The 26493-nt window shown below is 37.8% G+C and overlaps 1 protein-coding gene across 3 annotated transcripts in view; it reads right to left on the bottom strand.

The window, feature by feature from the left end:
• Positions 1–26493, bottom strand: part of KCTD3 (potassium channel tetramerization domain containing 3) — a 63848-nt gene that overhangs the window by 20904 nt on the left and 16451 nt on the right. For all 3 annotated transcript variants that reach the window (XM_082394304.1, XM_082394303.1, XM_082394305.1), the window contains 2 exons: positions 16441–16631; positions 6324–6439 (listed from right to left, as the gene is read on the bottom strand). In XM_082394304.1, the coding sequence (XP_082250430.1) occupies positions 6324–6439; positions 16441–16631 (307 nt within the window). The remainder of the gene's footprint in view (positions 1–6323; positions 6440–16440; positions 16632–26493) is intronic.

Below are 26493 nucleotides of genomic sequence, written 5' to 3'. Positions count from 1 at the left end.
CTTGAGAAGAGCCTATTGTCTTCTGGGATTCTACTGCTGGTGATGAAGACCCTGTTTTAAGTCTAACTACAGTGTACCTGTCATTACTCTGCGGACACCTTTATGATACTTTTATCTTCTATTATTGGTTGGCCAAAAGGTTCGTTCAGGTTTTTCCGTAAGAGCCTATGGAAAAACCCTAACGAACTTTTTTGCCAACCCAACACATCACCATGTGTGTAAGTGTGAATCTGATTTTATTTAGCCTTGATGTATTTCTTTAATCAGTAGAGTCACGTCTTTCTTCAGTTCTCCAAAATTGTTAGCAATTATCTTTTCTAAATTGCCCCATCTCCACTGTTCCTTTCTGAAAGTGATTTTCTCATTTCTTTTCATATTTTCTCTCACTCTTTCTGCTTCAGTGTGAACGATTTTTTTCAAATGTGTCTGTCAATTCATTGTCTGTTTAGCTGTCCTTCTATTTAACACATTAAGTAAGAGTTTTGTTTTGTTTTTAATTTTCAATGACCTTTAAATTTCTAATCTTTCATTTTGCTTCTTTTCTGACTGGTCCTATTTCTTCATTATAGTCTAGTCCTTCTTCTATCTCATTAAATAACTTCAGAAATTTATTCTACATTAGTTGTCTAATTGTTCAATTATTTTCAGCTTTGGGGCACATTTGTACTCTGACTACTAACATTTGATGACTCTGCTAACATTTGATGACTTTCCCTCATTTGCTTTCATGTTTTATGTGTAGTTTACAAATTTGGGGAGGTTATGGGCTCACTTTCAGTAGAAAATATTTCTTCTGCAGAGTCCTGTGTGCCATATCTTGTGAAAGTTCAGTTTCATGTCCACATCTGGAAATGCAAATGGCCTAGACCAGCTTTTTACATTAATTTCTCAAATTGGAGTTCCCATACTTACCTTTGTGTTTTCAATTCACACATTTGTACTCCTAATTTGATTATTTTGGTCTCAATTTCTCATTGATGGTTTTCCCCTGCACCACCTCTCCCCAATCCAAGACACTAAACACAGGTCAAGCTTTCTTGTTCCAAAATTGTTGAGCAAAATTTTCCCATTCTTCTTCTCAGGGACTGAGGCAGATCTTTAAAGCTTCAGCTTTTTGCAGGAGGCTGGTTTACACTGTCCCATGAAGCCACGCCTCCTATTCCTGGTAGAACCCCAGACCCCAGAGCCTTTACTCTGATACGTGACATGCAAATATGTATAAACAAACAAACAAATAAATGTAATTCAATACTTGATATAGATACAATATATGCTGTTTTAATATTTTTACCCAATATTTCTATATGTCAGCTGATTTAGCTATGTTACTGTAAATCCTAAGTAAGCAAATATAACATACTCAGGGTAGTGGTCAGTACATAATGGACACCAAAATGTCAAGTCTTCTTACCAATAATTGATCTAATTCAGCTACGTTACTGTAAATCCCAAGTAAGAAATACAACGTACTTGGGATAGCGTTCAGGACATAATAAGACACCCAAATGTCAGTCCTCTCCAATGAATTCTGGGCCTAAGATTCCAATGCCCACCTTATTCTTGTTCCTAACTTGCAGGGGTTCATAAACCTATTACAAAAACAAAAAACAAAAAAGTAAATCCCACCAAACCCTACTTGTGACATCAGTGCTACAAGTGCATCAGAGCACAAAAGAAGAGAAGCTACATCAAATAAGCCTCCCTAGTTCTTGTCCAGCACAGCCCATAAGACCACAGAAAGTCACTTTGACTCCTTGTTCCCACAGCCAGTATTTCCTCCTCAAGCTCGTCCTCCACTGTTCATTTAGAGGCCAGGCTGTGGCTCAGATGCTGACCCCGGCTGAAGATCTCTCGTCTTTCAGAATGAACACAGACAGAGCTCTCGGATCCTTTAGGAATCAGAATACACAATGACTTTCCAGGACTAACTTCCAACACTGTCTCTCTGTTTTGATATGAGAATGAAACATGTATAATCTATGTTTCCAATATACATCTAAATTTAAACTTGAACAACTTGGGAAATAATGCCTAAAGTTACTATTCTGCCACGTAACTCAGCCTAGGCCATGTATTTGAAACACTAATTCCTTATTACTAATCCTCTGAAGTCTAATGAAGAGGAATTAAACAAGAAAAAGAAGAAAACACTGAAACTTTCCTTCTAAGAAATAATTTTCTTTTTTCTTACCCAAATCAGATACAATACTCTTATAAAATTTTCATTAACATTTTATTGAACCTGTCCTAATAAGAAACTGCTACACCAAAATATCACAACGGCTTTTAGGCTCAAAAATGCTTGCTCTCTTGCTCTCAGGCTCGTTTGTCTGACTCAAATACCTCAAATCAATCTCGACTATACAGCGAGAGTCGTCACAAACTACCCTAGTTGTCCTGCGTACCTTCCGTGTCACTCACGGGCAGAACTGTTGCCAAAGGCCAGACGAGAACCCGCTCATCCAGTGCCACAGCAGCCAGCCCCAGGTCAGAACTGTCTGCTGAGGTCTGCAGATCAGACACTGAGATTTCATTACATCCTAGCTCTGCACTGCACTACCAAAAAAAAGAAATCATCTATCTGGGCTAAGAGTTATAAGGCTTGTTTGCTGCATGAATGCTCAACTTACCCCAGGTCTTCCTGAAATGTAATAACAAACCTACTTTGTCAGCTATGGTTTTCAACTCATGCATATACCAAACAAGAAGCAACAGGTTATACATACAGGACTAAAAGCTTAAGGAGAAGTATCCACTTTGAGGATGCTAGTATAGTTTTTGGGATCTCAAAATATGAGAACTTTTATATGCAGTTATGACATAAGTAAAAAAACAAAGAAGGTAATAAAGAAACATGTTCCTTTAGAAACTTAAATGCACCTTCGGAGTTTTATGGCACAGATAGCACAGCTTCTCAGAGCCACTAAAAGCTCACTTGACATAATTAGCCAAGTAACTTACCTGAGAGCAGATCTTCCATAAATCATTAAAATCCACATTCCTCTTTACAGAAATATCACCAGCTGAAGAATCCCTCTGATCGACTTCCCTCCACCTCAACTTTAGATCAACCTATATCAGTCCTTCCCCACATTCCTTGGCCCATCACTTTTATGGTAACAACCTTTATCATGCCTTTTCTGTGCCTATACGGAAGGTTCACTCTTGGTTAGTATCTTTTTTCTACAAACATGACTTCCATGTCTCCATCTAGAATGAAATTTAACTTTCTCTGATTGGAATCTCTTTCATCGGAAGTCATTCATTCTCTCACCGTTTTCCCAGCATCTCAGGCGCGGCCATAAGATCTTAAGAATGTCCCTCCACAAGCTCGGCCCAATCATGACATTCAATTACCCTATCTCTGCCCAGACTGCAGCTTCCAGATCAACACACCACTTTTGCTGAGGAGCTGGGCGCCTGGATCAGTTAGCTCTTTGTCCCATTCTCCATTACTGTTCTGGCACCTAAATGTTCACCCTGATGACCCTTACAGTTCTCTGACCACTGTTTCAACTACTTTCATCTTTAAGTCAGTTCAACACATGATTTAAATGGCTCCATCACTGAGAACTGCTCCAACTCCAAAACCTTAACTCCAGTCTTTGACCACAACAATTCGCACTCCTTAGAAGTCATCAACCTGCTTTCACTTCCCTCTAGCCCCTGAATCCCTGCATCCTCCTCTGCTTACCTGGCACTCCTTCACTTCTTGATCTTACAGTTTCAATTACTTTGCCACTTTATGTTTTCTCATCCCTTTGTGTGTCATACCCATTTTATTACATCTCCAAGCCTGAATCAGGCCGACACTGTTTTCTTTTCTCTTGCTTCTGTTCCCAGTACTGAGTATTAAGGAAGAAACTCACATAACTGTACCAGCCAGGTCCATTATAAAGATTTATAATCTCGGCAATCCTTGAAACACACTTCCAATGTCCTTCTCCTCCACAGTACGCCTTCCTCACTCTTCCATCGCAGAGAAAGAAGTCTCTCTACTCTGTTGGGGCAACCCCTCCAGCTGTGTTCTAGACCCCATTTGCTTCCATGGCACCAGCAACCATCTCTGTTCTTTCAACCTTCAAATGCTTTCTCTGTCAACTCCCCTCTCTGACTGACAAGCGTGCTCAAACTTCTCCCATCCTAGAGAAGAAGTAAAATAAAGCACTGAACATCTTTTCCTCCATCTAGCCTTGATCCTTATCACTTTGTTCCTCTGCTGTCCTTCACCACCAGACTTCTTGAAAGACACTCTGAATTTGCTAACTCTAATCTCTGATCTTTTAATTCCTTAGTTCCTGCAATCTGCTCCCCCAATCAAAACCTAATTAACTTATTAATACATCTGCAAATGATATCCTACTAACAGAACCAATGTCATAACTCAATCGCATCATATGTGTCACTTTGGCTCTTGGTTTCCTATCTTGTTGCCTTAAAAGCTAATGTTCCTCAGGACTTTAACTTTGGCTTTTCTTTCGCTGCAGATATCCCCTCAATGGAAAATCTTACCAATTCCCATTTTCAATTACCAAGTATTATGATTTCCAAATACTTTTTTCTGGCCCTTTTCTTCTTCCCTAAATTCCAAGGGGTGCTTCCAACTATATAGTGAGCTCCTGTATATGGATACCCACAGGAATCTCAAAGTAAACATATTTAGTCATTCTAATTATTCCTCACACTATCTACCAGCATATATGATTCTCCGCCTCCGTCCCCTATCAATGTAAAATACTACCAGCCACTCAACTGTCAGAACTAGAAACCCATCTCTCTCTCCTTCTAATCAGATACCAATCCTTATTGTTTTAGGAAGGCTTATGAAATGTTTTCCAGATAGCCTCATCTTTGCCGTCTACGCATTTTAGGTGAATCTCTGCCTCTTTTGCTGGATTACTTCCCTGATCTCCAGTCCACTTTTCATGTTAGCTAGCACTGTTATCTTTCTAAAACATGGATCTGGTCAAATCACTCTCTGCTTAAAGTCCTTTAATTTTCCCCCTCTCCTTCAGAATCAGGCAATAACCTTTTTAGTCTTATATCCTTCCTGTTCCTCTCAAGTACTTGAAAGCATTTAGCTTGCTATCTTTTCCTTGAACAGGCTATGTATTTTCACACAGAACTGTGCTCCCACTCAGGAGATGAAGTTGCCTGGACTACTATTCCCAAGGCATGAAACTTAAAACCTTTCAAGGAAACAAAGAAATGTCAAACCAGTTTAAAAACCCACTCATTTTCCAAAGTGACTTAAAATTCTTTAAAATGTAGTCAAACTTGTATTCAGAAACAAATTTACCAGTAGATATATTCAATATTCTATACAGTAAGTCCCCTACATACGAACCTTCAACTTGCAAACTTTCAAAGATGCAAACGTGCGTTCGCATGTCCAATCACGTAAGTTAGTTCACATGTCTGGCGTGCACCGTCACGTGCATGCATCCTCTACAAGTGGTTGTGCTTTTGTGTACTTTACTGTACAGTACTGTACAGAGTACAGTAGTACAGTATCTTTATTTCAAGCCCAGAATATCTGGAAGCAAGCGTAAAGGCAGCGGTGATGTAGCTGGTACTGCTAAGAAGAGATTCACGACACAGGAAATGGCAAGGGGATCTTATTTGAGGAGGCACTGTTAGTTTCTGAGGCACAGGACCCGAAAGTAGAACAGCACACCAAAGCTGCAGCACCCATTCAGAATGCATCCAGTGCTACCGTGTCATCTATGAGGAGAAAAAAAGAGCTACTACCCAGACATCACTGGATCGCTTTTTCAAGAGGGTAGACAGAATTGAATCCAGCAAGGAACCAGAACCTGTGCCATCAAAGTCAGGCGTGAGTGAAATTGCAGCTTGCCCTCCGTCTCCTATTGCTGACGATCCTTCAGCTCTGCCATCTCCCACCTCCTCTCCCCCCTCCAGTCAGTAACTCTTCTTGCTTGTTCACTCGATGCCAGCCCCCGTATGCCAGCCGTTGTACTGTACTACTGTACTTTTCAAGGTACTGTACTGTAAGATTAAAAATGTTTTCTTTATTTTTTGTTTGTTTTTTATGTATTATTTGTGTGAAAAGTATTATAAACCTATTACAGTACAGTATTATATAGCAGATTGTGTTAGCTGGCTACCTAGGCTAACTTTGTTGGACTTACAAACAAATTGGACTCACAAACACGCTCTTGGAACTGAACTTGTTCGTATGTAGGGGACTTACTGTATAATCAAAACAGAAACAATATGAATTCCACAATAAAGCAGATGCATAATCAGCATGAGTTTCTGAAATAATTTCATTTCTGCAATATGCATTAGTTAAAACCGACCTGCCAGTGCTGGGTGACAGCATTCCACACTCCCACTTTCCCTGTATGACTCGTGGCCACCAACTGGTTACCAATGAAGAAGAGAGCGTCTACAGGAACACCAAGGCTGAACACTCCTTAAATGATAATAAAAAATAGAGGTTAATCAGTCACCATCTTTCGAATTAATCAAAACCCAGATTAAAAACATCTTTTAAAGGCATCTCATTTCTACAAATTATGTTCCAGACACTTTGGGAACCAGAAATAAGAAACTTGTAAGCTCTTAAGCGGCAGATAAAAGTCTACCCCAAGTATGGGGCTTCCCTGGTGGCGCAGTGGTTGAGAATCTGCCTGCCAATGCAGGGGACACGGGTTTGAGCCCTGGTCTGGGAAGATCCCACGTGCCGCGGAGCAACTAGGCCCGTGAGCCACAACTACTGAGCCTGCGCGTCTGGAGCCTGTGCTCCACAACAAGAGAGGCCGCGATAATGAGAGGCCCGCGCACCGCGATGAAGAGTGGCCCCCGCTCGCCGCAACTGGAGAAAGCCCTCGCGCAGAAACGAAGACCCAACACAGCCATAAATAAATAAATAAATAAAATAAATAAACCCAAAAGTTAAAAAAAAATAAAAAGTCTACCCCAAGTAATCTCACTCTGATTGAACAGCTTGTTACCTGAAGCTGTGGCTCCCAAACCTAGCTCATCATCAAAACAACCGTGTAGATTTAAAGTGAACAAAATAAAACAGAAACAATCCTGGGATCCCTGGATTCATGCCAGACTCACTAAACCGGAAAACCCACTGCATTTCTATAAAATCCACAGGAGATTTAGCGGCAGCCTGCTCATGGACCCGGTATTTGAGAATCACTAATCTGAAGACACAGACTTGGCCACCTCAACTATCCAGAATGTATCTAGAAATCTGGAAATAGGCAAAAAAGAGAAAAGGACAAAACAAAACAGCAAGAAGTCACACTGTATTCAAAACAAACATTCGGGCCTTTATCAGAGCTTATTAAACCTCTTGTTTCCCAACACTGCAGATCTCAATTTAATTCACTCCAAAGACACTAACTCTACTAGGCCATGGGATTAAAAAATATGAGAAGATAGATAAACAACAGGGATTTACTGTATAGCACGAGGAATTAAATTCAATATCTTGTAACAACCTATAATGGAAAAGAATCGAAAACAAGAATATATATATATATATATATATATATCCGAATCACTCTGCTGTAAGCCTGAAACTAACACAATATTGTAAATCAACTATACGTCAATAAAAAAAAACAAACGTAAGAAGACTGGCTATTACTAGGAACTTAAGATTTAAAAGAAAAAAATACAAACAACCAATTTTAATGCAATAATAACAGAAGGATGCACAGAGTACAGTAATAACCAGAGGAGTAAAAGAGGGCAGGAAAAGGAGTTTGAGAATATTTCTTAGAAAAGAAGCCATTTGAGTTGGGTTTTTTTAAAAAGGTGAAAAGGAATTCATCAAATTGGGGGATCGGGAATGGGTAAGCCCAGGGAACCTGAGAAAAAAGGGAAGAGGGGTTGCAGGTGAGGGACCTTGTAAGGATAGCCCACATTAATAGCAAAAGAGCCAAGAATGTCTCGGCTCACCTTGGTATAGCATGTATGGCCCTACACAGTCGTCTCTCTTTAGCTGAGTACTACACCAGCAGGGAGGAGATTCTGGGTCGGAATCCTGGCTCTGACAATACCTTTCTTTGCCACCTTCAGGTTCCTACTTCGCCACCTTCAGGTTCTTACTTACCTGATCTATAAAATAGGGTCCAAGCTAAATGTCTCAAGGCTCACTTTCACCTTAAAAATGTTAGAATCCAATTTTGATATTTACATAGTATTACTTGAAAAGCACCTTATGAGAAATACCTTTTTACTTAATTATGCTAGAAAATAAGCCTCACTATAAAATATTGTTTTACATGGATCTTTAGCTGTTTCAAGTATCAGTTTTTTTATTTTTAAAAAAGTACCTAATGTGTGACAACACGAACAATTTTCTCAGCATCTAGCTGAGAAAAACAAGGATTCACAAGGCTTTGAAGAACTCATCGGAAGAAACAAACCAATTAAATGCAACTGTAATATGTTAAAAAGCATAAGCCAGAAAAGATAACTGATTTCTTTTGAATCTTACACGAATGAGGGATATTTCTTTATGTTCAGAAGTGTACTATATACAAGACAAGACCAGTGGCAATAAACAACACCTTGAAAATGCTTAACCAATCTTGAAAAAGCCAGGCATCTAGCAGAAAGAAAAATGATATACACTGGACAAAAATGAAAAACAAATCTGGAAAGTATTGCTAAGAATGTCTTCCATATGTACATTTTAACTTTGATGTACTCATAAATACATATTTATACACATGAATAGATCATCTCAGCCCAATCTGTCAACCAAAAAAACCAGAGCAAAATAAAACACAACACACATACAAAAGCTAATAAGCTCTCTGATCAGAACTGGCTGAGAAATTAACTTGCCACTTCAAAGCAGAGAGTAATCATTTCACACGCAACTTCAGGGACTCTCATGTATTATGGTACTTTAATCTTGATGCTAGACAATTTTTCAGAACATGTTAAGATGACTATATTCAGTACTATGGGCTATGTGAAAGGTAGAAATAAAAACAGGAAAACCAACAAACACTGATTACTCGAGAGAAGAATGAGATTCTGTGAAATCAAGCAAGACATTCTGAATGATCTCAAGAAATTTCAAGTGTCACCCCTGCTTAGACTCAACAATGCTGACCCCTATCCACAAGGAGGACACCAGTATAAGTAATGACGAGCTCCTGTCTTAAGGGGCCCTGCTTATGGCAGCAATCCAGCAGCCATGTCTCATGTAAGTGATAATGAAGGCGTTCAGCCTCTGGGGAAGCTCTATCATGGATACACCAGCCCTAACAATTTTCTTCAGATGGTGCTGTCAGGTTCTAAAGAATATTTGTAACAACAAATAATCTCTTTTACATGAACAAATTACTATCTACCATCTCATAAGGTAGTTACTGACCACACCCTTTTTTTGGGGGAAAAAAAAAAAGCAAGGCATAAAATCTCCTTCACTAATTGGTATGTTACAAGTGGCAATTTGAAAAAACAAACAAACAAAAAACCACAACTGATTTCTTTTCTGTATACTTACCAGTATATTATAATTTCAAAATTTTTAAGTTTTTTTTTTCCCCTAAAGTTTTAGGGGGGACTTTCACTGCCAGTCATGATGTAATAAATGGCATCAGACTATTCCTCACCATAAAGAAAACCTGGCCAAAACACATGAGGCAACTGTTTTTAGGCACTAGACAATAGGGAGCAGAAGATTTGAAACACAGTAAATACACAAGATAAGCCCCAGGATCACACTGGCTTTCTGTATAAGCTCTCCTGACCACAGGGACGTGAAACCCAAGGGAAAATCAAGTGATGGTTTCCCTCAACTGAGAAAGCTGAGATCAGAGTCTAGAGCTGTTGAGGCAGCTAGAATTTATGAACAAGGTGCAAGAAAGAAAGAAGGGAAATGCACCAGCGTGGGAGTGGAGATGGCGCAGAATCTGTACAGGGGAAGTTTTCCTCTGCCTTGGCTGAGACCAGGCTGCACCTGGGCTGGGTGAGAACCCCCGAGGAATAAAAGAGAGAGGCTGCTGTAGGCCTGGGAGCTAAGTGGAAATAGCAGAGGTCATTTGTGGGTGGATTCAATAGTTCCAGCTCAGTAAGACTCACTCTTCAGGCATTCAGTTAAGACTCCAAAAAGATAACACCACACCCTGAGTAGGAGCCATGCCCTAAAATAAAAAATAAAGGTGAAAAAGGCTACCTGTCCTTAACAAAGCAAAAAAAAACAAGCCTAGCAGGATAAAGATCCTCTGGTAATTTAATTGCCTGCCAGAACAAAACTCACATCTTTTAAAAGAAGACAGCATTGTTACTCCCTACATAATAATAATAATAATTCATACTCCCTACATAATGTATCATGCACAAGCCGAACATATAATCACAACTTCCTAGACATGTGAAGAAGCAGGAAAACGTAACTCAAAATAAATGAGATGGTGCAGATAGTGGAATTAGCAGACAAAAACTAATAAAACAGCTATAATGAATATGTTGCATTTAGCAAAAAGTAAGACATAATGAGTGAATACACAAGAAATCTCAGCAGAGAAACAAACTAAAATAGAATCAAAATAGGCAATCTTAGAGCTGAAAAGTCCAGCATCTCAAATAAAAAACTTACTAGATGAGCTTAACTGCAGATTAAATGAATGCTGCAGCAAAAGGGCAAAAGACAGTAAAGATATTGATCTAAACTGAAGAAGGGGGAGAAAAGAAATTGGAAAAAAAAATAGCACCTCAGTGGTGTCTAGGCCAATATGAAGTGGCCTAAAATGTAACTGAATTTCAAAAAGAGGAAGAGAGAAGAGGGAATGAGGGAGGGATGTTAGGGAGAGGGAGAGGGAAAGGGAAAGTGAGGTGGGGGGAGTTGGAGAGAAAGAGAGAAGAGTCCTCCCTCAATGGTGTCAACCAAAAATGTATCCAGACGTTTCCACAGGTCCCCTGGAGGACGACATTATCCCTCGTTGCAAACCACTAATCTATGTACAGACCTATTACTAATCAACAATAGGATGACAATCTCATAAAAAGAGGGCAATGATTTTAAGACACTTCTCAAAAACACAGTACAAATGGTCAATAAGGACATGAAAAGATGCTCAATATCATTAGTAGTTAGGGAAATGCAATTAAAACCAACATTAACATCATTGCACATCCACTAGAATGGCTCAAATTAAGAATGACAATAAAAAAGTGTTGGTAAGGGTTCAGAGCCAGAACTCTCACACATTGCTGGCAGAAATGTAAAGTGGTAATAACCGCTTGGAAGACAGTGGTGCATTTTCTCATAACATAAACCAACACTTTTCATATGTCCCAGAAATTCCACTCCTAGATATTTAATTTAAAAAATGTCCAAAGACGCAGACGTAGAGAATGGACTTGAGGACATGGGGAGGGGGAAGGGTAAGCTGGGGCGAAGTGAGAGAGTGGCATGGACTTAAATATACTACCAAATGTAAAGTAGATAGCTAGTGGGAAGCAGCCGCATAGCACAGGGAGATCAGCTCAGTGCTTTGTGACCACCTAGAGGGGTGGGATAGGGAGGGTGGGAGGGAGACGCCAGAGGGAGGCGATATGGAGATACATGTATATGTATAGCTGACTCACTTTGTTATACAGCAGAAACTAACACACCATTGTAAAGCAATTATACTCCAATAAAGATGTTTTAAAAAAAAAAATGTCCAAAGAAAGATTGCTACCTTCATAGCAGCTTTATTCCTAATATCTCCAAACTGGAAATAAACCAAATGTCTAGCAACAGATGAATGGATAAACAAATTCTGGAATATTAATTCAATGGAATACCACTCAACAATAAAAAGGGATGAACCACTGATACACTCAACAACATGGATGAATCTCAAAAGCATTATGTAGAATGAAAGAAGCCAGAGACAAAAGAACACATACTAACTACATAACTCCACTCATGAAATTCTAGACAAAAGAAATCTAATCTATGCTGACAAAAAGCCTAAACTGCTGTGTAAACAATGGCGTTTAAGCTGAACATCTGCTTTCCTTTTGGGAATCTGGAATCTTTGTACAGGCTAGGCAGAGGGTACTTAAGTGACTAGCCTCTAGTAATAACCTTGGGTACCAAGTCTCTAGTGAGCTTCTTCCCTGGTAGACATCTCACAAGTTTGTCACAATTCACTGCTGTAGGATTAAGCATGTCCTAGGAGATACCACTGGAAGGGAACTCTTGAAAGCTTGTACCTGGTTTCCACTGAACTTCACCCCATATGTCTTCTCTCTTGTCAATTTTGCTTTGCATGCTTTCACTGTAATAAACCAGAGCTCTAAGTACCTCTATGTGCTGAGTCCTCTAAGTCCTCCTAGCAAGTCACTGAACCTCGGAATGATCTTGAGGACCAGACACAGATATAGAGGAATGAAGTCCAAGGACTGAGCCCTAGGGCATGCCAAGATTTTGAAATTAGGCAAATAAGGAAGAACTATCCAAAGGAACTGAGAAGAAACAAAGAGCTATAATAAAAATCAAGACAATAAGGTGTCCTAGAAGCCAAAGAAAGTCTTCAAAAGGAAAAGAGTAATCAACTATATCAAATATTATCAAATGACAGTTCTAATCAGATGAAGACTATAAACTGATCCTAGGATATAGCAGAGTACAGATCATGGGTCACACTAACAGGAGTAGTTTTATAGGGTGGTTGGGGGCATAATTAGAGCAACTTCTAAAGAGAAGAGGAGGATATAGAAACAAGATCAGATAACTACTCTCACTTGCTTTAAGAGGAACAGAAAAATGAAGCAAAAACTGGAAGAGAACATAGGGTAGTTTTTGCTGTTGATTTTAAGGCAGAATTAAAGCACAGCTGTATGAGGATGGAAATGATCCAACAGAGTGGAATAACTACTAGAGCAATGTCTCCAGTAGGTAGAAGGAAATAGGACATAGTACACAGCTGGATATAAGGAGTTGGCCTTAGATAAGATCAGAGACAATTTAATCACAGTAATAAATGTGATAACAGATTATATGAGCACAGATACACGTAGATGGGCAGATATGATTGAAGGAATTTAGGAAAAGTCTCTTCTGGTTTTCTCTAAGCCCTCAATGAGGATGACAGAAGGTGTTGGAAGTTCAAGGAAAAAGAAAAAGGTATGAAACAGTCATCTAAGAGAGTGGCAGAACTGACAAGGGTAATGTAGTAGGATTTCTGGGTAGCCTTTTAAGGCCCACTTGAGAGTAGAGGTCACGGATTGAGACTATTGTTTTGTGTGCATATGCATTTCTTTTTCCTCACCACCTTTAATATTCAGGGGGAAAGGTCGATTTGGCCAGGGATGTCGTTTCTCCAGGTAGGTAAGGCAAAGGGAAAGATACAAGAAAATTGAGGCTCTATGCTAGAGTGATTATAATGATGGAATCCAAGCCTATAAAAAGGGAAGTAATGAGTGAAGATCCCAGTGGAGTTAAAGAATTTTTGAGTTGGAAAATCAGGGTTAGTCATTTCAAAGGCATGAAGGATAGTAATCTAGAGGGCAGCTGAGGACTACATCAAGCGTAAATTCGGATGGTATGAGATTCGAAATGTGGGCAGGCGCAGGGATCGGGGGAGTAGCTGGGAGAGAAGGGAAGGAAAATGGTCTAGAACAATGATTCTCTTTAAGTATGGTCTAGGAATCCTTGGTCTCTGAGAACCCTCCAGAAGTCTGAAGTCAAGACTATTTTCATGGTGATACTAAAGCACTACTTGCCTTTTTTTTAACAAACTCTCATTATCTCAAGAATGTACAGAGGAGTTTTCCAGAGGCTACATGACATGTGATGAGGTCACCATTTAGACAATGGCATCTGCATATGTGTTCTTATATTTTCTAGAATGGTTTATGGTGGTAGGCTGGGGTATAACTAACTAAGTTTCCCAAGACTAACTTAGTTTGGCCTAAATACTTCCACTATGCTTTTATTAGTTGTCTTCAGTTACATCTGCTATAATTATTTTAAAATACAAGTTTTCCTTGTGCCTACAAAGAAACACAAGAAGTACACTTTGTTGTTTTGCAATATTAGTTTTTAAAATGTTCTGAAAACCTTTCTTAATTTTTAAATTTTACCTGAAACTGTTTAAAATATTATAAAATAAATTATTTTTAATATATTTTTCTTATACTTAACTTGCCTTTCAGCCCAGAGCTGCACCACCTGAATCTAACAGTGCTGACAAAGATACATACGACATAGCAGAGTTCTCTGATTCAAGGAAGGGAGGTCTCTAAGCAAACTGGGCAAAACTGTATATAAAAATTTTAAATAACAAAAGTCATCTTTCCCTCAACTTTATAGACATTAATAGCTTGCCTTATTGTGCCTATGCAACAGAACAATTTTGAACAGTATTATAAAGCCAGCTGTGGGTTCCCTGAGACCAAATACTCAGAGTTTAAAGAAATATTTTAAATGAAGCTGGAAAAAGCGTTTTAAAAGCCACAAATTGTTACAGATTTTCAAACTAGAAATGAAAAAGCCACTGAATCATCCTACAGGGTAAGTTATGGCATTGCACTGGCTAGAGGAGGGCACACAATCACTGGGAGACTAAGAAAGCTTGGACGGACGGCGACGGTGAATGTCTGCTGGATGAAATGTCAGTAAAAGAAACCACAACACTGGCACTTTTCAATGACACAGTAAGTCCTCGAATTAAAGACTGGTGCAGACAGTAGGTTGTCTGCAAAATTGCATTTTTGTCTTACAAAAATGAATACACAGATGTGGCTGGACCTGGTGTTTTGTTTCTGTTCATCCAGTATTAGTACCAGCCAGTCATCAGAGATCTTTTACCCGAGTATCTGGCCACAAACACACATGGTGTTGAAATATTCAAAGTGTTGAAAACTTATGAATATCACACTTTATCCTAGAACATTACCGTTGATCTTTGCACTAATGGTGCAAAGCAATGTTGGGTAAAAAGGGCAAGCACCTTAGCATGAAACAAAGCAGTGGCAGTAAATTGTACTGGTAGTGATTAAATTCTTCTCTGCTGCACATTTTCAATGAAAGAAAAAGAGGCCAGTTTAACTTAAGAATTTCCTGGATGAAGCAATCTGTGTAAGAATATGTATTGACTAAGTCTCAATTTTGAGTGTATGTCTTCTGAATATTCTGTGTGACTAAGTACCATGACTGTGTCGAGGAGAAGCATCTTCCCAATTGCTGGAGCTAAGAGGAAACTAGCTGCTCTTCTCATAGCGTACCATTTTCATGTGAAAGCACGATGAACAAACTATGGTAATTCAGATTTGGTTATCTGGTAGACTTTCCTAAAAAGTGAGAAAAGTGGACCTGTTACTTTAATGATACAAACTCAGTGTTTCAAGTGAATATCAGAATTCTGGAAAACGTTTATCTGCCACAGTGAGCGTGACAACTTCCTAACACAATAAAGTTCAGAGATGTGATCAGTGGTTATAGTAATAAATGTGATTTTTTTTTTTTTTTACTCTTGTACAATGAAAGGTATCAACAGTTGGAAGATCTACATGACTCAGAATAAACCAACACTTTCCAAATGCATCATGTTATAAAATTATGTAAGGACAAAAGATCCATTCAAAGTACAAAACAGATTGATGGATTTTAATTTAACAAAGTATGATCTGTATGAGCAGAGTTCATAGATATCATTTCAAAATTTTGGGACAGAAGCAAACACTATCCACAATTATCTGAAAACACTATATAAAAATATGTTTTTTTCAACTATGTATCTGTGTGAAGCCAAATTCTCTTCATGTAGTTCAACCAGAGTAACAGAACATAGCAGACTGAAAGCAGAAATAGGTATCAGAATTCAATAAAACATTAAAGAGGTTTACAAAATTGTAAACCATTGCCACTCTTCCCACAAAAATTTTTGGAAATATAGTTATTCTTCATTAAAAATGTTATTCATGTTACCATGCAATGGGCTTATTTATGTTATTTTTAAAATTAATAAGCAGTTATTAAAATTTCAGTTTTAATTCCTATTATGGTAAATATCAATAGATAAAACCTATACAAACAAAAACTCTTAATGGTCCTGAATTAGAATGTCAAGTGAAATTACGAAGAGATTTAAAAGCTTGAGACTTTCTGGCCTGGAAGCAACAAATGAGGAGGAACAAGAAAGTCATTCACCCCATCTTCGGGCCCAGTGGTAGCAAAGAGGTGGAGAGAAAGCAGCCACCACTAAATAGGATTCAGGAAAAGCACATTCTTCCAGAGCAGTCAGGTTTCAGTGTTTTTCCCTACTTACCAGGTCATTCCTCTCACATTGAGCAGCCCTGTACATTACTGGACCCTGAAAATAAGATGCAGCAGCTCTAGCTAACTAATAACTAGTCCAATAACTAGTTTTGATATTTATGGGCAATCCCTCTTAAACTTCAGAACATTATATACAACAGCGTAAACAAGATTTTTCCTACCAATTTCACTTCCACTCCCTCCGTCTTGGACACTCCATAAGATGATGCTACTCTCCGAGGCAACGGCGACCATTTTGTCTTTGTCTCCATGTGGACCTCCAACCACCTTTGCATTTAAAGCTACTCGTTCAATAGTCCAATCCAAATACGGGCTTGTAAACACTTGTTGCCATCCTGAAGATTCTTTGATTCTGTTAAGTAAGAACAGACACGTAAGTGAGACTCAGCAGCACTTATGCAAAAAAACACAAATGAACGTTCCAAAATAAATTGAATCACAGCTATGTATCTACCTTTATATTTATGAAATATAAAATTTTGTTGATCTATATCCTCTACAAAGCCAGATTACTCCTGAGGTACCTTATATTTACATACAGAGAACATATAAACCACTTAAAAGGAGCCTAGAGTTCTATACTTCTCCAAAGAATAATTTAGCAAAGTCCTTCAAATTGTAAAAGCTTTAGTAACTTAAAAAAAAAAAAAAAAAAAGGTAGTACATTTCACTTTTCTACACAAAAATTTGGTACTGTGATTATCTATGGATAGAAATAGTCAACAAAAATCAGAGTTTCAGGCTAATTATTATTCCTTTCAGTTACTGATCAGTTATTCAGTTACTCTTATTAACTGAAACTCAACCAATCGTTTTTTTTGAAACTTCAGATGATAGTCTATTCATGGAAACTAAGATAATGGAGTGATCTGGTATATGATATATACTCCAACATCTTGGCACTATCAAGTGAATAAAATGTGGGGCTTTGGAAACCATTCTCTGAGGACTGGATTTTAAAGGTTTTACTCTAAATGAAAAAAGTCTCATGAGCCTATTCATTCCCCATATGTAAAGACTTATTATCATGATTCAGATTTGCAGTTGACTGAATAAAAATGCTTTAATATTTAACTTCTGATAAACACACCTGTAAATTTTTAATAATTTTTTCTGCTCTAACTGAATTTAAGTCTTTCAGACATGTATTCTCTGTGATTATACAGTAAGCCTTCATACACTTAAAACCTACAGTTAAGCAATCATGACAACAAATGACCTGAACTTTAACTATGGAGTATCTATTTTTTAAAGTTATACCAAACAAGTGATACAAACAAAACTGTAAAGATTCTCTTTGCCTTACCTAAAGAGAACAAATAAACGTGAAGAAATTAAGTGCTCCTTTATATAATACATGACATATTCACCACAAAAATCAAACTTTAGTATTCATAAATGATGATCACCTAACAACCTAAATAAAATCACTTTAGCTTCATTTTTGTTTAAAAATGTACAATAAAGTAATACAACTATAATTCACAAAAATATGCAATTCAACCTTCTTATTAATTTCAAGAACTAATGATTTCCTTAAACTTAAAAGCAATACACAGAAATATGTATTATTTTTTCCTAGGCAATGGATGGTCTGTAATTACCCACTTCAGCCACCAGATGGGATTCATGTGTTGAAATACACAAATGGAAATAATTATCTAATAAACTCTAAATACTGACAAACATTGAGAAATGAAATAGAGATGGCTCTTAGGAACTGTCAAACTGGACACAAAGCAGGAATTGCCAGCACTTCAAGAATAATGATAATATGCTGCTATGTGGATGCAGACATATACTAGGCTCATACACTGTTCAAGAGAGAGATGCTGTATCTATTTAATGAGGTGAATGATGTAATTCTGTGATCATTAACTGAGGAATATAAATAATAAAACTAAATACAATCTAATCTTTTTAAAAGTACGATCTAATCTTTTACAAAGAGTGTACTTCTAAGTAATTTTTCTCTAGAAAAATTAGGGGATTATAAAATAAAGAGAGGGCTTCCCTGGTGGTGCAGTGGTTGAGAATCTGCCTGCCAGTGCAGGGGACACGGGTTTGAGCCCTGGTCTGGGAAGATCCCACATGTCGCGGAGCAACTAAACCCGTGTGCCACAACTACTGAGCCTGCGCGTCTGGAGCCTGTGCTCCGCAACAAGAGAGGCCGCAATAGTGAGAGGCCCACGCACCGCGATGAAGAGTGGCCCCCACTTGCCGCAACTAGAGAAAGCCCTCGCACAGAAATGAAGACCCAACATAGCCAAAAATAAATAAATAAATAAATAATAAAATAAAGAGATGCCAAAAAAGAGTAAAACAATCAGGACAGCATATTTGAGAGTGATTATAACAATTACATAATTTAACTCAATAAGATATGTGAATTTACTTCTATTTTTAAGTTAAAATTAAGTACAAAGAAAAAGCAACATTTGCTCTATAATTTTCCATACATGTAATACAAAATTTCACGTAAGTAAAACAAGACAGAACAAGCTCTGATATTATAGCACTCCATCTCCTTACTGCTGCCTAGTGAACCAATGCTCTGAAATCGGAAAAGCTATGCAAAGAACATGGTTATCTTCCACATTAAGATCTCAAAGAAACAGAGTGGAGGGGACATGCCTTACAAGATTTTGAAACTTACTATAAGCATACTGAACCACAAATTGTATGACAATAGATATATATGTCAAAGAACCTAAGTGTCTAAAATGGCAATAAGAACATACATACCAATAATTACCTTAGATGTAAATGGATTAAATGCTCCAAACAAAAGACACAGACTGGCTGAATGGATACAAAACAAGACCCATATATATCCTGTCAACAAGAGACCCACTTCAGATCTAGGAACACATTCAGACTGAAACTGAGGGGATAGAAAAAGGTATTCCATGCAAATGGACATCAAAAGAAAGCTGGAGTAGCAATACTCATATCACACAAAACAGACTTTAAAATGAAGACTGTTACAAGAGTCAAAGAAGGACACTACAAAATGATCAAGGGATCAATCCAAGAAGATATAACAATTGTAAATACATACGCACCCAACATACGAGTACCTCAATATATATGCCAGATGTTAACACCCATGAAAGGAGAAATCGACAGTAACACGATAATAGTGGGGACTTTAACACCCCACTTACGTCAACGGACAGATCATCCAGACAGAAAATCAATAAGGAAACACAGGCCTTAAATGACACATCAGAACACATGGACTTAATTGATATTTATGGAACACGCCATCCGAAAGCAGCATACACATTCTTCTCAAGTACACATGGAACATTCTCCAGGACAGATCACATGCTGGGTGACAAAGCAAGCCTCAGTAAATTTAAGAAAACTGAAATCATATCAAGCATCTTTTACTGACCACGCTATAAGGTTAGAAATCAATTATAAGGACAAAACCATAAAAAAACCCGCAAACATGTGCAGGCTAAACAATATGCTACTAAACAACCAATGGATCACTGAAGAAATCAAGGAGGAAATCAAAAAAATACCTAGAGACAAATGACAATGAAAACACGACAATCCAAAACCTATGGGACACAGCAAAAGCAGTTCTAAGAGGGAAGTTTATAGCAATACATCTTACCTCAGGAAACAAGAAAAATCTCAAATAAACAACTTAACCTTAAACCTAAAGTAATACAAGAAAGAAGAACAAACAAAACCCAAAGTTAGTAGAGGGAAACAAATCATAAAGATCAAAGCAGAAATAAATGAAATAGAGACAAAGAAAACAAGAGCAAAGATCAATGAAACTAAAAGCTAGTTCTTTGAAAAGATAAACAAAACTGATAAACCTTTAGCCAGACTCCAGAAAAAAAAGAGGGCTCAAATCAATAAAATTAGAAATGAAAAAGAAGTTACAACTTACACCACAGAAATACAAAGGATCACAAGAGACTACTACAAGCAACTATACGCCAATAAAATGGACAACCTAGAAGAAATGGACAAATTCTTAGAAACGTACAACCTTCCAAGACTGAGCCAGGAAGAAACAAAAAATAAGAACAGACCAATCACAAATACTGAAATTGGAACTGTGATTAAAAAACTTCCAACGAAAATCCAGAACCAGATGGCTTCACAGGCGAATTCTATCAAACATTTAGAGAAGAGTTAACACCTAGCCTTCTGAAACTATTCCAAAAAATTGCAGAGGAAGGAACACTCCCAAACTCGTTCTACGAGGCCACCATCACCTTGATACCAAAACCAAAGACACAACAAATAAAGAACATTACAGGCCAGTATCACTGATGAACATAGACACAAAAATCCTCAACACAATACTAGCAAACCAAATCCAACAATACATTAAAAGGATCATACACCATAAGTAAGTGGGATTTACCACAGAGATGCAAGAATTCTTCCATATCTGCAAATCAATCAGTGTAATACACCACATTAACAAACTGAAGAATAAAAACCATATGATCACCTCAACAGATGCAGAAAAAGCTTTTGACAAAATTCAACACCCATTTATGATAAAAACTCTCCAGAAAGTGGGCATAGAGAGAACATACCTCGACATGATAAAGGCCCTATATGACAAACCCACACCTAACATCATTCTCAACAGTGAGAAGCTGAAAGCATTCCCTCTAAGATCAGGAACAAGACAAGGTTGCCCACTCTCACCACTTTTATTCAACATAGTTTTGGAAGTCCTAGCCACGGCAATCAGAGAAGAAAAAGAAATAAAAGGAATCCAAATTGGAAAAGAAGTAAAACTATCACTGTTTGCAGATGACACGATATTATACGTAGAAAATCCTAAAGATGCTACCAGAAAACTACTAGAGCTCATCAATGAATTCAGTAAATTAGCAGGATACAAAATTAATGCAAAGAAATCTCTTGCATTCCTACATACTAACAACGAAATATCAGAAAGAGAAATTAAGGAAACAATCCCACTTACCATTGCAACAAAAAGAAACAATCCCATTTGTCATTGCAACAAAAGGAATAAACCTACCTAAGGAGGCAAAAGACCAGTACTCAGAAAACTATAATACACTGATGAAAGAAATTGACGATGACACAAACAGAAAGGAAGATATACCATGTTCTTGGATTGGAAGAATCAATATTGTGAAAATGACTATACTACCCAAAGCAATCTACAGATTCAATGCAATCCCTATCAAATTACCACTGGCATTTTTCATAGAATTAGAACAAAAATTTTACAATTTGTATGGAAACACGAAAGACCCCGAAAAGCCAAAGCAACCCTGAAAAAGAAAAACGGAGCTGGAGGAATCAGACTCCCTGAATTCAGACTATACTACAAACCTGCAGTAATCAAAATGTTATGGTACTGGCACAAAAACAGAAATACAGATCAATGGAACAGGATAGAAAGTTCAGAGATAAACCCTTACACCTATGGTCACCTAATCTATGACAAAGGAGGCAAGAATACACAATGGAGAAAAGACAGTCTCTTCAATAAGTGGTACTGGGAAAACTGGATAGTTACATGTAAAAGAATGAAATTAGAACATTCTCTAACACCATACACAAAAATAAACTCAAAATGGATTAAAGACCTAAATGTGAGGCCAGATACTATAAAAGTCTTAGAAGAAAACATAGGCACAACACTCTGATATAAATCGTAGCAGTATCTTTTTGGATCCATCTCCTAGAGTAATGGAAACAAAAACAAAAATAAACAAATGGGACCTAATTAAACTTAAAAGCTTTTGAACAGCAAAGGAAACGATAATCAAAATGAAAAGACAACCCACAGAATGGGAGAAAATATTTGCAAACAAAGTGACTGACAAGGGAGTAATCTCCACAATTTACAAACAGAGCATGCAGCTCTATATAAAAAAAACAAACAACCCACTCAAAAAATCGGCAGAAGTTCTAAGTAGACATTTCTCCAAAGACATACAGATGGCCAAAAAGCACATGAAAAGATGTTCAACATCACTAATTATCAGAGAAATGCAAATCAAAACTACAGTGAGTTATCCCCTCACACCAGTCAGAATGGCCATCATCAAAAAATCTACAAACAATAAATGCTGGAGAGGGTGTGGAGAAAAGGGAACCCTCCTACAACCCTGGTGGGAATGTAAACTGGTACAGCCACTATGGAGCACAGTATGGAGGTTCCTTAAAAAACTGAAAATAGAATTACCACATGACTCAGCAACCCCACTCTTGGGCACATATCTGGAGAAAACCATAATTCGAAAAGATACATGCACCACAGCGTTCACTGCAGCACTATTTACAATAGCCAAGACGTGGAAGCAACCTAAATGTCCACTGACAGAGGAATGGATAAAGATGTGGTGCTTATGTACAAGGGAATATTACTCAGCCATAAAAAAGAATGAAATAATGCCATTTGTAGCAATATGGATATACCTACAAATTATCATACTAAGTGAAGTCAGACAGAGAAAGTATCATACAATATCACTTATGTGTGGAATCTAAAAAAAAAATAGTAATAATACAAATGAACTTATTTACAAAACAGAAACAGACTCACAGACTTTGAAAACAAACACGGTTACCAAAGCAGAAACGCAGCAGGGGAGGGATAAATTAGGAGTTTAGGATTAACATATACACAATACTATATATAAAATAGATAATCAAGAAGGACCTACTGTAAAGCATAGCGAACTCTACTCAGTATTCTGTGATGACCTAAATGGGAAAAGAATCTGAAAAAGAATGGATATATGTATGTGTATGACTGAATCAACTCTGCTATATACCTGAAACTAACAGAACACTGTAAATCAACTATACTCCAAAATAAAAAAAAAAAAGGCCTGTCTCAGTAGGTGTCTTGTACAAGCTAATTAAAATCCAAACTATAAGACTAATATTCACCTCCAACTTGATGTCTGTCCTATCCATCTGAACTATGCCACTCCTCACCAAATGTGGTAAGCAGAATAATGGCTCCCAAACATGTCCTCATCCAAATCGCTGAAACCGGTGAATATGTTACCTTATATGGCCAAGGGGCTTCACAGTTGTGATTAAATTAAGGAGATGGAGGGATTATCTAGGTGCAACCAATGTAATCATAAAGGTCCTTATAAGCAGAGGTAGGAGAGTGGGAGTTAGGGAAGAGATCTGAAAATGCTATGCTGCTGGTTTTAAAGACAGAAAAAGGAACTGTGATCCAAGGAACACAGACGGCCTCCAGAAGCTGGAAAGGGCAAAGAAACAGATTCCCTGCTGGAGCCTCCAAAAGGAACCCAGCCCTGCCAATACCTTGATTTTAGCCCAGCAAGATCTAGTTTGAACTCTTCTGAACTCCAGAACTGAGTGATGGTAACTGTGTTGTTTTAAGAAACTAAATGTGTGGTAATTTGTTAGAACAGCAGTAAGAAACTAATACACCAAGTCACCTATGTTATTTTCTTCTCATAAGTCTCTGTAGCTGAAACTTTGTTGTTCAGTTGATTTGTTTGTTAGATGTTTCCACCCCATTCCACTCCCATAGGAATAGAAACCATAAGGTGAGGAGGGGTAGCCCTCAGACTGAGCCCATTGCCTGTCCCACTGAGTCAAAGAGTTACTAATGTTGTCAAAATTGTTTGGCATTACTAACACCAGAGACCAGGAACACAGCATTTATTCTGATGCATTCTTAGGTATCTACTGTGTGCCAGGGACATGGGAAGCATTGGGATGGAGAGAGGTATTAACAGCTCCTGACACCCAGATCTCAATACAATCACATGGAGCAACAAGGTAATATTGATTGTAAGATGTTTTTGAGCAATTAAAATGCAAATGGAATAGCAATGTTTTGGGAGGCTGTAATTTAAAAGAAAGGCATGGTGGGCACACTGGTGAAGAGCAGTGACTTTAGACTCAGGATTTAGTTGAGAATCCTGTCACTTCTTTCCCCAGGATGACCTGGGGTACTTTTTTCTCCAAACTGATTTCCTCACTAGTAAAATGGGGATGATGAGATCTATGCCACAGGTTGTTGCAATAATTAAATGAGAACATGTATACAAGAGCCTTTAGTGTAATGTCTGGCATAAAATAATACCCCAATAAATCATAACTTAAAAGTCCAATTCATTTCTCAGTATTCAGAAGCAATTTTTATGGAACTAGATGGTTTCCCAACCTTTTCTCATCAGGAGCCTCTAGAAATGAGTTATTGTTTATTAATTGGAGTAAAATTGCTTTACAATGTTGTGTTAGTTTCTTCTGTACAAAGAAGTGAATCAGCTATATGTATACCTATATACCCTCCCTTTTGGACCTCCTTCCCATCCCACCCATCTAGGTCACCACAGAGCACCGAGCTGAGCACCCTATGCTATATACAGCAGGTTCCCACTAGCTGTCTATTTTACACATGGTAGTGTATTTATGTAAAACCTAATCTCCCAGTTCATCCCACCCTCCCCTTCCCCCTGCGTACACATGTCCGTTCTCTACGTCTACGTCTCTATTCCTGCCCTACAAGTAGGTTCATCTGTACCATTTTTCTAGATTCCACATATATGCATTAATATACAATATTTGTTGTTCTCTTTCTGGCTTACTGCACTCTGTGTGACAGACTCTAGGTCCATCCACATCTCTACAAATGACCCAATTTCGTTCCTTTTTATGGCTGAGTAATATTCCATTGTATATATGTACCGCATCTTCTTTATCCATTCATCTATCGTTGGACACTTAGGTTGTTTCCATGTCCTGGCTATTGTAAATAGTGCTGCAATGAACATTGTGGTACATGTGTCCTTCTGAATTATGGTTTTCTCAGGGTATATGCCCAGTAGTGGGATTGCTGGGTCATACCGTAGTTCTATTTTTAGTTTTTTAGGGAACCTCCATACTGTTCTCCATAGTGGCTGTATCAATTTACATTCCCACCAACAGTGCAAGAGGGTTCCCTTTTCTCCACACCCTCTCCAGCATTTACTGTTTGTAGATTTTTCGATGATGGGCATTCTGACCAGTGTGAGGGGATACCTCATAACTCTAGAGCTGAGTTATCTTATTTTGAAGAGCTCTCCCTCCTTCCCACATCTCCCCACTCCTTTCCCCACTCCCAAATCCATAATTTCTGCTCAGTGCTGAAATGATTTGTCACATCAGATTCTGTCAGTTAGGATTTCCCTTTGCCTATTTTCCTTCAAGAGACGGACCCCAGCCAGATAGAGGGATTTGGAGGTTAGTTAGGAGACTCTCCAACTAAAAACACAACTGTGGTTTGGAGAGGGCACCATAAGAAGGCAGAAATATAAGGACACAATGATTCTTTCTTTGTGGTCAAGATGGATGAGCTACATTTGTTAGAGCAATTTTGTTTGCCTATGTTGTTGTTCTTCTTTTTTTTTTGGTAAAAAACACACTGTATATCAGCATAAAATCCCTCACTGTTTTATTTTCTACTAGACCTTTCTCAATATAACTTTCACTGTTTTCTTTCCAACACCTCACTGCCAAGTTGATTAGAAAGGCAGTTGATTCTACCTCTCAAAGGTTAAACTGTGAAGTTAAACATATATGCATGTCTTTCTCTTTAACACATAAAAATGCTTTATCTTGTTTCTCTTCCATCTAACCCAACACACAAAAATATTCAATCTCCTATTCTGAATTCTCAGCAGATAATGAAGGGAATAATTAAGATGATCAGCAGACTAACAGGCCTATGAAACAGAATCAAGAGCCCAGAAATAAACCCAAGAATATATAGTCATCTAGTATTTGACAAGGGAGCCAAGAATAGTGTATGGAGAAAAGGCATTTTCTCTTCAATTAATGGTGCGAGGAAAATTGGATATTCACATGTAAAAGAATGAAATTTGACCTGTACCTTACACGACTCACAAAAATAAACTCAAAATGGATTAAAGACTTAAATGTAAGACCTAAAACCATACAACTCCTAGAAGAAAACATAGGAAAAATGTTCCTTGACATGTGTCTTGGTAATAACTTTTTTTTGAAAGTGACACCTAAAGCACAAGCAACAAAATAAAAAATAAACAAGTGAGACTACATCAAACTAAAAAAGCATCTGCACAGAAAAAGAAACTATCAACAAAGTGAAAAAATAACCTATGGAATAGGAAAAAATATTTACAAACCATATATCTGATAAGGGGGTCAATATCCAAAATATATAAAGAACTCATACAACT

This window comes from Balaenoptera borealis, assembly GCF_965194805.1.
Source record: "Balaenoptera borealis genome assembly, chromosome: 1".
Taxonomy (NCBI): Eukaryota; Metazoa; Chordata; class Mammalia; order Artiodactyla; family Balaenopteridae; genus Balaenoptera; species Balaenoptera borealis.
Note: the sequence above shows the minus strand (reverse complement) of the source record. Positions and strands in the feature narration are given on the sequence as shown.